The sequence below is a fragment of the Delphinus delphis genome, chromosome 3 (assembly GCF_949987515.2).
Source record: "Delphinus delphis chromosome 3, mDelDel1.2, whole genome shotgun sequence".
NCBI classification, from domain to species: domain Eukaryota; kingdom Metazoa; phylum Chordata; class Mammalia; order Artiodactyla; family Delphinidae; genus Delphinus; species Delphinus delphis.
Window position 1 is genome coordinate 40,775,044 of NC_082685.1, and position 14,053 is coordinate 40,789,096.

General features: G+C 39.2%; 1 protein-coding gene across 1 annotated transcript in view; it reads right to left on the reverse strand.

Annotated features, from left to right (window-relative positions):
- Positions 1-11,614, reverse strand: part of ITK (IL2 inducible T cell kinase) — a 64,091-nt gene extending 52,477 nt beyond the window's left edge. Inside the window, exon 1 of the mRNA XM_060006833.2 lies at positions 11,473-11,614. Within this exon, the coding sequence (XP_059862816.1) occupies positions 11,473-11,610 (138 nt within the window). The 5' untranslated portion in view covers positions 11,611-11,614. The remainder of the gene's footprint in view (positions 1-11,472) is intronic.
- Positions 11,615-14,053: the final 2,439 nt, after the last annotated feature.

Consider the following 14,053-nt stretch of genomic DNA (forward strand, 5'->3'; position numbering starts at 1 on the left):
TAAATGGATAACAACTTCATTAGATTTCAGGAAATAACTCCTTGCACAGAGATGATGTTCAATTGATTATTTGTTACTTGGTTGATTGAGGGAACAGCAGGTAGGACCAAGTGTGCAGCAAAAAGTAGTATTTGTGGACTCCATGACAAAACTCTTAATAGAAATGATTTGAAAAAGACATCTAGAATGATTGGCAAGTGGATAACAATTTCTTGACAACGTAGAGGTAAGATAAAACTAGCCTGCCCAAAGGTTTTAGCTAATAGATAAAGAGCTCCTACAAATTATTAAGATAGATACTAACAACATTATAGAAAGATGGGCAAAAGGGATCTAAACTGCTCTTAAACATATGGAAAGATGCTCACTGACTATAAAATGGACGTGTAAATAAATTTTACTGATATACCATTTTTAAAGTCTATCAGACTTGCAAAGATCAAAACATATGATAATACTGTTGGTGAGGTTTTGAGAAAACAAGAATTTTACACGTGGCCCTGGAGAATGTTGATTGGTACAACTTCCGTGGAGAATAATTAGGTCATGTTCAGCAAAATAACAGATGCAGATATCCTTTGACACAGCAATCCCACTTCTAGAAATGTTTTCTATAGACCACAGCTTCCCAGCCTTGGCACTATTAACATTTTGGGCTGAATAATTCTTTGTTGTGAGTTTGTCCTGTGCATTGTAGGATACTTAACATCCTGGCTCTACCCACCAAAGGCAATAGCACCCCTTTCCCCAGTTATGACAACCAAAAATTTCCAGACATTGCCAATGGTGGACAATATTGCCCCTGGTTAAGACATATTCATACATATAGAAAGTGAGATACCTATAAGGTTATTCATTCCTCATTGTTTGTAATGACAAGAAAATTGGAAACAGACTAAATGGCCATCAAGATAGTTTTTTTATCCATACAACAACACATTATGCAACACCCCCCCAAAAAAATAAAGAATAAAGAAGCCCCTCGCATATCAGTATGTATTGATCTTCAAGAAGTATTGCTAATCAACCAAAAGAAAAGTTAGGAAGTGTATATAGCATATGCTACCCTTGTATAAAAAGAAGGGAAAGAAGAAAGTTTATTTGTATTTATATATATATGCATAAAGAATCATTGGAAGAGCTGATAAGTTGATTATGTTGGTTGCTTTCAGGCAAGGAAGCAGTGTGGGATCAAACTACAAGGAATCCCTAATCCTAAGGTAAGTTGTTGCTTTTGTACTTACAGCTGCTATTGTGACCTTGGGCAAATTGCTTAACTTCCCTGTGTCTCGATTGCTTCCTCTCTAGAACAGAATTTGACTTTTATCTTCTTCAAAGAATTGTGAGGATAAATGAGAAAAATCCATAGGAACGTGTTCAGTCCTGTCCTTGTGGTTATTGTTGCAGGCTGCTCTTGTTAATGCTGTTGTGTTGTCATTCAGGTAGGCCTGCTGAGCTAACAGGAGCATTCCTACTGGTCCCCACTCAGGACTTCATTAGACAGTGTTGGAAACTCACCAATGAGTCCTTGCCCCAACTCTCCCTTCTCAGTCACCATGGCTTCTATTATAAGACTTCTCAGACCCAAACAAGCCTAGATCTGAAAATATCCATTGTAGAACACTTAATTCCAACTTTAATATTTGTCCCAGATGTCTGACCTAAGAAAAGATACTTAGCCTTTCCAAGCCTCTGTTTTTCTCATCAATACAATGGGGATAACAATAGGACCTACTGCATGTGGTTATTGTGAATATTTTTGATACGATACATGTAAAGCTCTTAATCTGGTGTCCTGAAACGCAGCAAGGACTCATTAGGTATTGGCTCATATTATTCTAAATTTTATATTGGTTACATTTGAAATGACTGCCTTCTTTTTAGGGTGCATTCTTGGGTTCATGCGTGGATTTTGATAACATGGTTTTTTTATCAGCCATACAGTTATTAACCTTCTCTTAGCTGTATTACTTCCTGGAAAGATTTCCATATTTAACTAATCTCCATGTCTATTTGTAAATTCCTGATATCATTGGCAGTGAGATACAATCACATAGTTTCCACTTCTTTTGAGCTGGTGGGGTCTTTAGAGATCATTCAATCTAACTTTTTATGTTAGAGATGAGGCTTCAAGGTGAAATGAATTTCTAAACTAGCTGTTACCTTTTCATTTCTACTATTCAATTTACAGCCTGGGGAGACCGAGGTCATAGAATTGGAAGCATTTTTGTGATTATTGCAGGCCAAGGGTAAGGCCAAGAGTGTAGGGTTCTGGGCAGCCTCCTTGTTCTCTCTTCAACTAGAACACTTCTTCTGCTGCTTCACATATGGGAATGGGAATGACACGTGTAATTTTATACTAAAAGGGGGCTCCAGGCTTTAAAAAGTTGGAAAACTTTGATCTAGTCCAATCCCTTGATAGTATGGACAAGATAACCAAATCCCAGATAGAAGAAGGACTTGACCAAGGTCACCCAGATTAATCAGTACCAGGTCCCCATTCTGTTAAGCTGCTGTGCTGTTGCTTTCTCACCTTATCTCACTTTTCTAGAATTACAGAATTACAGTCTGCTTGAGACTTTCAGTCCCTGAGACCCTGTCTAAAGTTAGAGCTAACCTCTACAGAGCAGTGAAAAATGGCTTATGTCATACCTTTCTGTATTTCCTTTGCTTCTTGATAAAGAGGCTTGATGATCTAACCCAAAGAGCGCATTCACGTGAACATTTCAGACCCCCTAAGGTGATCATCTAGGGAGATGAATATTTTGCAGAGTAGGAGGCTTTTTGGCACCCCTTCAATCCTACTATGTAGGGTGGGTTCATCTACATATACATAAGACTGATTTTAAATCAAATTATCTTGCCCATGTATAAAATATTATAGTTTTGCCCTTTCTCTCACTATAACATTTAAAACCTATCAAAATAGTATTAGATATTTGAAGATCACCACCACAACAGCATTCTTTTGTTTTCTTATTAGTTTCTTCTTAGAAACATAATCTTCTCCAATGATTCTGGTAACTATTGGTGGCCCCAGGCATTGCTTCAATCTCTTTGGAAGATTATGTAGCAACAAATGGTAGAGATCAGAAAATGCTATCCCGTGACACAGTTATCCCACATAACTCTATCCTAAAGAGCCGATTTTAAAAAGCAGAAAGTTCTATATTAGGTATACTGTTACTTTTCAGCATTTTCACTACACCTGAAAACAACCTGAATGTCAAACAATAGATGATAGATAAGTTCGTCGATGTGTTCAGTACAGAAAATAGATAAGTACATCTCTGACATGAACCACTCGATTATTTAAAAAATCATATATTTGAGAAAATGATTACTTTGGAGTCCATGAATGGAAATGTATCTACAAAAGAATAATGGAAAAAGAATAAATGGAAAAGTATAAAATTGTCATGCATTATGATTAAAACTACACGAAATTTATGTCTGCATGAGAGTAAAGATCGTTCTCACAGAGGCAGTAAATTGATGTTTTTAGACAAAAGGGTTTTGGAGAACAATTGGGTGTAATTGTTTCATTAAGTTTTTTAACAGTATGGAGGTGTGAGGGTTCGCTGCTCTGTCTCTGGAGATTAATTGTGGATTTAACTGGATTCTAACTTGTTTTCAGTCTTTGCTGTTAAAGGCCACCCGAGCTCAGTGTGAGTCTGAGGTCCTCAGTGTTGGTACACCAGGTGCTTTTCCACCAAAACGTGGAGTAGGATGAGTCTAGACCAAGTATCCCTGGAAGAGGGATGCTGTAAGATATAAGAAAGGGGCTCTTGAACTCTGTGTGTTCAATTGTCTGTCCCTAACACAGGTCAAGGCTTTTTCTACCTTGAGGCTTCGTATTGGCAGTTCCTTTTGCCTGGAATGCTCTCCTCCATTTCTTAACTTGACTGTCTTTCTCATCCTTCAAGTTTTACCCTGGATAGAAATTTCTTCTCTGACCACTCTTCCCACTCAGCCCCAGCAACTGCTTAGTTTTTCCATAGAACCTACAGCAGTCTGTATCTGCTCTATATATTTATATACTTGCCTGTTGTCTGTTTCCCCCACTAGTGTGTAAGCATGAGGTCAGACACCTTGTCTCTATTACTTACCACTGTATTCCTAGTCTCTAACATAACACCCTGCACATAGTAGGTGCTCAGGAAATTTTGCTGAACAAATGAGTAAATCTATGTATATCAGAATAGAAACAGTTCCCTGATACAGTGTTAGGTTAATAATAATAATAGTAATAAAGCTTTGGCACAAATATATGTCATTTTAGAGAGAAAAGTCTTGTATTTGAATTTTTATAATATGCAGGTATAATTCTGTGACTTTTGAATATCAAAAAAGGGAAAATATAATGAGAAGTCTACTTATAAATAACTCTAGGTTAGTGGGAATTATATGGCAACATAAGAGTTTGGATCAGGTTCTTATTCCATTAAAATACTGACAACTTTCACTAAATTTCAAGGAACTGAATTTTCTGTGCATAGGAAACCATGTCAGACCTTCCATTCCCTCCTCTGGATAACTTTAAGTGAGGATCCTGGGTCTTGTGAAGGCAAACCCAGACGAACCTCTCAATGAAAATTAGGTCCTGGAAGATATACTATCTTCTGTAGGCCTAAAAACTCATTGATGAGTAGAAGAATTTACTACTAGTTAGTTAGGGAAATGGGGGGATGAGGACTACTATTTGGGCCTTGAAAATATGAGACGAGCTTTAAACTCGTTTTCCATAGGGTCCATTTCTGAGTTTGAGATATAGATATCATATATTACATGAACCTCATGGTTTAAGAAACTGAGCTCGTGTGCTTTCCAGTGAAACCTTTCTTCCAGACTGAGTCAGGAACTAAGCCCTTACATTTATGGTCTTACCCTGTGGCCTATTTTTACTGCAGAAACTGATTAATGGATGTACTAGACCCTGAGCAGTAGGAATTGAATCTAATTTTAACTTGGGAGTATTTGCCTCTAAAACAAGACTTCTCTATCCAATGGCTATCTCCATAAAACATCAACATCACATCAGACAAGCAAAAATCAATTCACAAAGAAATGCCATTAATGCAGACATCAAAACCACACATTCTTGGCTTTGAATGGCCTGAACTGCAAAGTACTTTGCTTTGGATTCTTACTTTTCTTTGCCTGGTTAGGCAAGGCCCACATTTTTAGCTCCCAGATACTCTTCTGAATTCAATTTGAGTTATGTGAACTTCATTCATTCCCTGGATATTTACTGACCACCTACGACGTGCCCAGCACCGTACTAGAGGTTACAGGGATGAGCGAGGCAGTCAGTCGCTCATGGAAGTGACCTTCCAGTGGACGTAAGACAGAAAATGAACAGGGAAGCACATCAATAAACCCAATAAATAAGTGCAGATATTGATTACTGAAGTGTCTATGGACTTTAAAAGAAAAGAAAAAGAAACAGGATTCTGGGAAAATACTTGAAGAGATGGGAAACAATAAAGAACCAACCCTACAAAAATCTGGGTTGTTGCAGACAGTGGGAACAGCCAATGCAAAGACCCTGCCCTTGCAGGACCTAAAAGTGAGCGGCCCCTTAAGTGTATCTCACCCTAGTCCTGCTCCTGTACAGAGGCCCTAGCGGGGGGCATGGCCCGGAGTGTTCAAGGTTCAGAAAGAAGTCAGATATGATGGATGAAGGGATCAGAATAAATGAATCTGAAAGGGACCATGGGTGAAGAGTCTTGTAGGCCATAGTTGAGGATTAACTTAAATACTCTAAACGGTCACGGAGGGCTTTACAGTAGGGCATAATATCTGATTTCTCATTTTAAAAGTCTATTCTAGGTGTTGCATGGATAGTAGATTGTAGGAAGCCTTGAGTGTCAGCGGGAGCTGAGCTGGAAGGCAACTCAGTCACGTAGGAATGAAGTGGAAAAAGATCACGAGTGGTGAAAGTCTCAAGCAAAAATGCTCAGGTAGCTCTGAGAATGTTATCTACCAAGGGTTTAGCTGTAAAAGGGAAGGAAGGAAGGGTAAGACAGGGTGGAGGGTAAAAGAGAACAGAGTTGCTTGGTTCTTTTAAAAAGAGTTGGAAGGGGGGACGGACTGGCCTACCTGCTGGTTTCTACGTGTGTCTCTGACCTAAATCTTAAGACTCCAACCTCCTGAATTCTCACGGCTAGCCATGATCTGCTGCCTCCAGGGAGTCCTAATTACTTACTCCTGCACCCAGGAATCTCCTGTTTGAAGTCCTTTATCACTTGCTTTGTTCTGAACTCTTTTGGTGTTGAACCTTGTTCTATTAGGGGTCCCTGTGTGTAACTCTGACCTCTCCAACTGTATCTACACATTCCTCCTTCCCTTCTTTTCTTTCTTTCGCAAATAATGAGTGAATAATATGTACCAGGCACTGTGGTAGACCCTGATGATGCCATCTTTAGCAAATTGGGCACCAACTCTTGTAAAGCTTACAGTCTAATGGAGGGGAATGACATCAGTACAATAATCACATTTATAACTAGGTAATTACAAATTTGGCATGCACTTTGAAGAAGCGTATGTGCCACTGTATCAGAGCGTAACAAGAGGAGATGACCTAGGCTAGGGAAATGAAGGAAGTCTTCCCCAAGCAAGTGACCTTCAAAATGGGGGGTCTTAAAGTTAAAGAAAATCTTATGTGTTTGGAGCTCAGTGAGATGGGAGGAAAAGGAGCATGAACTGAAATGGAGGAGACCGGGGGATAGATTTTGGCGTCCACTCTCAGGGTAAAGGGAGAACCACTGAAGGGACGTGCCAGCTTCTGATGAGGGTCATCAGGACATGATCAGAGTCACCATGTGAAAAGCTCACACTGGCTACTGTGTGGGGAATGGAGTGGTGGGGGGGTGGCGGAGTGGGTGCAGGGAGACCATTCCGAAGTGGTAGCAATCCCAGGTGAGAGATGCTGGCAGCTTCCACGAGGAAGGTGACTCTAGGAAATAGAGAGAAATGGACAGATCCTAGAGGAACTTTCAGTGCCAAAATTTGGACACATGGTGGAGGCTCCCAGAAGTGAATGGAGACAAAGATTTGTCCTGGAGTATATGTGGAAATGAGAGAACTCATAACACATTTCATTGCAGAAGACATATGTGGCATGGTTGCTGATTTTCAGGGCTGCCCTTTACATGGAGGGCTCTAGAGCCAGAAGGCATTACGTACTTTGTAATAACCCAGTGGAATCGCCAATTGCCTATGAGCAGCAACAGTTAATAGTAATAAGAACTGTTTGACAGGGAGGCTGTGTTGGCTCTGGAGACATGAGGGAGTTATTTAAATTCTCTTTGCCTCAGTTACATGCTCTGTAAATTGGGGTAATGATAGTTCCTAACTTACAGGGTAGGTGTAAGGATTAGATGAAATAATTCATTTAGCACAGTGACTGACACATAGTAAGTACTCGGTAAATATTAGTTACTATAATTATTAGAATAATGGTGACATTCATTTCATTAAAAAAAATAAAGAAGGAATGTTTGATCATTTTAAAACATGTAAATAGCTTTATAGAGGGTCACACGGCCTTCAGCAACCTTTGCAAAGCCACACAGCTCTTAAGTGGTAGAGCTGCTCTTTGACCCAAATCCATTGACACCAGAAGCTGTGTTTTTGACCACTATGCAATAATGTTGCCAAAAGCAAGGAAAGGGGATCCTCTTCCCACCTGCCATCTTTAATTTAGGAAGCATGCATATTATAAGAGATGTTTCTGCTGCTAGATCAGACTTGGGCTAAAGGGAAGTGTCCATGAGGAGTGGTGGCCCTATCCAGAAAATGACTAGAATGGTGATCTTGACTGTTTCTCCTGTCCTGTGTAAGTGGTAATGGCTCCCATGCTATGGTGACCATGGAAAACTTGTTTCCTAAGGTGCAAAGAGTCATTAAAATAGGGAAACCTTTCCATTTCTCCTTAGGGCCTTTCAGAAGATCAAGATGATCCTATTAGTACCAAGCTTATAGCATACTTTTCTCATGAAATACTCAGCATTGAGTAGTGTTGGGGTCCTTACTTTACAAATAGGAAACAGAGGCTTAAAGAGGTTAAATGTCTTGCCTGAGATCCCACAGCTAGAAAGTGATAGAAGCATTTGAATCCAGCTGTAGCAGACTATTCTGGCCTCACCATTCTGTGACACTTGTCTCCCCTCTGTGCTGTGCTGCCCCTCCCATCTCATGCTTACTCAAAGTGCCTGAGGCCCTGGACCCCCCACTTCTCTCTTTTACCCCTAAAAAGGATCTGATGTCAGTCCTGTACAACTAAGCACGTTGTTCAGGAAGTGACTACCTCTTCAGAGTTTATTTTTATTTAAGCCTGCCCCCGCCAGTGGTGTGCTTATGTTGGCCCACATAAGAGCTGATTGCTACATTTTCAGGAGTTCTTTGAGCCAGTAGACTTTACATTGGTAGTTTGACATTGGTCATGATGGGAGTATTTACTCTACAGAAATTGGCAAACACCACAAACAAAGGCTCTCCCATATCCTCTACTGCCATTACCACTACAATGATTGTTAGACATTTACCAGCATACCACTGGGCCCTCATCTTTCCTTGTCCTTTGTTAAAGAATGTCTGGCAACAGGGATCACTTTGCTGAGAAATTGGCAGGCACAGGGAGTGTCTGAAATCACGCCTGGTGGCCAGTCACCACCTGACAGCTCCACGCTTCTCTCTGGCCCACTGCTCCAGCATGACAAAGCAGCTTCCCGGCCCCAAGGAAAACACTTGCACATCTCAATACTTTGAACAGGCATCTGACATCAGATCTAAATCCATGTTAAAATAAAAGGCTCAGTCACTATGAATTATAATGACAATGGGCATGGAAATTTGAAATTAGATAAAAGCAGACTTATTTTGCAGAACTACAGTATTTGTTCCTGAATATGTAAAGGATTATTTTTATATGATATCATAAATCCACAGAATTTTAGAGCTGCAATGAACATAATTTTACAAATGAGAAAAGAGAAAAAGAAGCTGAGACCCTGAGAGGGGAAATGTTGGCCCAACATCACGCATCTCATGATGCATGTATGTCTCTACCCACACAGTTATATTTAGTCACAGAATAGAGGGAATCCAGAACCCTGATGTTAGCCACACTTTGAAGAATCCTTGAATGTTTCCCTTCATTTGAAAACGATTATGTTATGCCACCCTGCCAGCTCCTTCACAGATATAATGATGATACAAATAATAGCTAATTTTTACTAGGTGCTTACTAGGTGACAGGACTTATGTTAAGTGCTTTATATATTAAGTTGAACTACGTATATGAAATTGCCAACATTTGATCTTTTTTTAATCTATCAAATGGTAATTTCTAATAGGTCAATCTAAATATATTTTCTCTAAATATTCAACATTTTCCTATGAAGTGAATACTATTATCACACCCATTTTACAGATGGCAAGACTGAAGCTTTAATTTAAAAATAAATTTAAAAAAGCTTTCTTCCCACAAGTGTTATTCTTATTTATGGGCAATGAACAATGTACTCTTGTGTGCAAATCGATGGCCCTAAGCAATGGAATGTACATAGAACATAAACAATAATACCTGACATATCTTGCCTTTCTCAGTGACCTTGGAAAATTTTCTAATCGATAAATTTCTGTAATATTTAAAGAAATGCTTTTAAAAATGTTATTTATGAATATAAAGCATAGACATTAGAAAATAAGAAATTTGATGTCTGTGTGTTATATATCTGCTGTATCCCACGTGGAAATGTTAGAAACTATAGCTCAGGGCTCCCCAGAATGAATTAATTGTCCTAGAATTTTCATAATACTTGAATGAAGAAGCTGAGTTATTTTGCAACATTGTCTACATGCAGATTATAACCAACAAAATTCTGAATCAAGACCAGTTGGTTGTATGTCTATCTGCAAATAATATTGTACAGAATTCACAATCAAACAGTTCAAAACAAGCAGTTACACTCAGAAATGATCAGTACTACGTACATGGGATGATGCTATGTCAAGTGATGAGTCAGGAAAGAAAATTAGTGAAAACTGTAAAATGGGCTTTGAAAAAAATATTTAAACATAAATGACTACTCTTCACATATGAAACCAGAACTTCTAATGTCCCATTCACAATAGAAAAAAAATTGACCGATACCATGTGATTAATCAACTCTAAATGATGAATTCTCCAAGTTGAAAACTCGGCTATTGGCCCTCCCTTAAGTTAGTCAACAAATACTTATTAAATATCTACCACAGGGGCCTTGCGCATAAGTAATTCCATATTATTCCCAATTGATTGGCTGATTATTATCAGTAAGCATCTGCTTAAGATGAGCATGTCTTTTCACCTCTAAAAAAGAGGCAGTATTATCTCACCTGCAACTTAGAAGTTTAGGAGTCCATAGACTCCATACCCGGCCTGGCCTCTTTCAAGTCTCCATCTCATTGAACACTTCAAAGCCTCACTCTCAAAAGACCCCAAACTCATGCCTACACCTACGAAGTCGGACCCCAGCCAAGAATCAGAGTGCCTTTGTCTCTAAGGGGCCATCAAGCACCAACGTTATTTCCCCTACCTCCTTGATGATGGAAAAATAATATGATGATATAGTAAGGAGGCAAACATACTTCGAAAAATTGCTGAAAAGGGCTATACAAGTGCTACTTCATAGAAACAAGGAAAGAAGAAAGGAATGTTGTAGGTGGTATTTCCAGTCCTTTCATTTTATAAAGAATGAACCGGATGCAGAAGGTAGAGACATTTGCCCAGGCTAACTCACCCAGAGAGAAGTGGAGTTTGGTCTCCTGACCCCTCTTCCAGTGCTTTTCGTACCAAACTACATTGTTATGATTATTCACGTTGCACTTATTATTATTGATGTTATGGACTATAAGACTATCTTTAGATATATAAATACTGACTTAGCTAAGCAGCTGTAATCTTCTAGATAAGAACTACTGTTCTATACTGCATAACGTTTTGTGCGTGATAGTCTCCTGGGAAGTTCTCCTGGGGATGAAGAGGTTTACCACCGGGCTTTGCAAATTCTAGACAATTAAATGCCCAAGGACCATTGTTCCCTATGTCAGGTGAGTGATGACCATTGAGACAATTAAAACTGAATCCATAAAAATGTTGACATGGGACACATCACTTAACCATTCCATTTGCCACATAAAATATTATAATTTAAAAGTCAAACTTAACCTTGCAGGGGAAAGATAAGCTAATGAATAATAAACTTACTCTTTTACAGTTTTTAGAACTGAAATCACGTAATACAGTTAACCCATCTCTTGACTTTTCTCCATGCTCTCTTCCAATTGCTCTTACTGTACTTTTTAGGTTGTTATAACAAGTACATCTGTGTTTTCTGTGTTCTTATTTTATTCTCTCTTCATGAGTCAGCCCAGTCTAACTATAAAATACTGTTTTAAAAAGGACAAAACAAAGTGCTCACATACCCCATGACGGTCCTCAAAGTATGCCAGGCTGGTTTTGGTTAAAACAAAGAATCGAACTTTAAAGTTCGAAGGAGAAGTTCTTCTCTTTTGTTGGGATTTCTTGATGAGTTGTTCTTCCAGGAGGATAAAATTGTTCATGATCCAGTCCTTGAAAAGTGATGCACCTTGGGCATCACCCCTCAGCACAACCAGAGGAAACAGCTTCAGGGCAAGGAATGAGTTGGAGAGGCAGTTGATCTTCAGATAGTTGTTCAAAGGCAACTTGCCTCCAATGTTATCTCTCTACCAACATTCAGTCAACATTGCAGAGCTTCTCTTCTGATGTCAAAGCCCACAACCACATCCTTTCAAAATTCAGAAAACTAGAAGCATAAGTAAAAATTATACATACCCTTTGCTGTACGGTTTAGAAATGATATTTGAAGAACCTCAGACTCAAAATGATATGACAGATCAGAGTTTAATCTTCATAGTTCCTGCTTTAGCCCGTCTAACAGTTAAGGCATGTATTACAAGGGGTAGAAAGGTGGACTTTGGGGTCAATGGACAATAGTTTGTGTGTTAGTTTTCTGTTGGCTGCTGTAACAAATTATCCCAAGTTTAGATGCCTCACGAATTTATTATCTTACAGTTCTGTAGTTCAGAAATGCAAAATGGGTCTCACTGGGCTAAAATCAAGATGTCAGCAGGCTTGTGATCCTTTCTGGAGGATCTCTAGGGTAGAATCTGTTTCCTTGCCCTTTCCAGCTTCTAGGATCACCCGCATGCCTTGACTCTCAGCCCTCTTCCTCCATCTTCAAAGCCTACAACAGCAGGTCAAATTCTCTCATCTCATACAACTGTAACCTCTTCTTCTGCCTCCCTCTTCCATATTTAAGATTCCTTAAGATTACACTGGGCTTGCCTGGATAATCTAAAATAATCTCCCTATTTTAAGATCTGTTTATTAGCAACCTTAATTCCATATTCTACCTTAATTCCCCTTTGTCATGTAAGCGAACACATGCACAGGTTCTAGTGATTAGGACAAGGACATCTTTACCTACCACAGGTTGTCTTCTGGCTCCACCAGCTAACTAACTGTGAGACTATAAGCAAATTACTCAAGAGCTCTGAGCCTCAGCTTTTTTACCTGTGAAGGGGAATAATGGTGTCCCTACATGTGGGGCTAGTCTCCAGCTTCCTTGCCAGTCTCATCTCATACTTCTCTGCTCACACATTTTCACTTTAGCCCTCATGCGTGCTTCTCATGCTGCTTTGAACATCTGCTCCCTTTGCCTGAAAACATCTTCTCGCCCCGCTTTGCCTGCTTTAACTCTAAATTATACTGCTAGTCTCAGCCATGTCACTTCCTCAGGGAAGCCTTCCTGGCTTTACTAAGTCAAATCCGCCAATTATATATGTAGAGGACACCTTATGACATACCCCTTCATTGTACTTTTTGAAGGGTGATTTTTGGATTAATGTTTGTCTCCCCCACTAGTCTGGAAGCTCCCTAATGGTAAGGAGGACTATGTGTGGTTTTGCTCACCATTACATACTCAGCAACCATTACGGTGCCTGGCACATTAAAAGGATGTTTAGAAAAATGTGTTGAATGAGTAATCACCAAACTGGGTTGGACAGTTATAAGAGACAATGGGCATAAAACACTTAAGAGAAATATATCAAACTTTATTATTTTGTTAAATTTAAATAAAAGTCCATAGTAGTTTGTCTGTGCTACAGAGAAATGATTGCTTTTCCATCGCAAAACATAGTGGAAGAGCAGAAAATAATTAAATCCTTCAGAATGGCATAATAAAGTATACATGAGCTCTGAAGACAGACAAAATTACATTGGAATCCCAGCTCTGTCACTTACTAAGCTGTTTCTTTGAGTGAGCTACTTTCCCTCGCTGATCCTTGGTCTCTGTGAGGGTCCTTTTGAAGACAATCCCATAAGCTCTGTGAGTGGTGGATGCTAGTCATGTATCTGGCCTTAGAATTAAGGTATAAAGTATCGTGAGTCCTACTTCTAGCATGAAGTAAATAACCAAGAAATCTCAGTGTAAGGAGAGATGGCATATGCCAGACAGGGATAAATAATGAAACAGAACAATCATTATTGCTGTATAGGAGTGCAATGATCTAGAATTTATTTTTTTCATGTGAGTTACCAGACTGCAGCTTAATTTTGTCTCATATATTAGATGCCCCAGCATAATCAAGACACTCAAGATTGTTGGGGAGGGAATACTTTAAATGATTTCCCCACCTCCATTCTGAGATTTTAAGATAGATGTGTGGAAATACACTGCCCAAAAGAGGTAGTATTTCTTTTCTCTCCTGAATATGGGCTTGAGGCAGGGATTGCTATTTTCTCCAAGTATCTATTCTCCCCTTCTTCCCAGGTAACAGACTCCCTGAAGGTTATCAGGGCATCTGGCCAGCCAGAATAAAGATTACATTTTTCAGTCATGTTAACTGTATTCTAGCTAATTGAACAGGGCAGAAGTTATGAGCACAATTTCAAGGAAATGTCCTTAATGGCAGTCATCATACCCTTTTCATTCTCTTTTTCCTCCTTCCTGCTAACTAA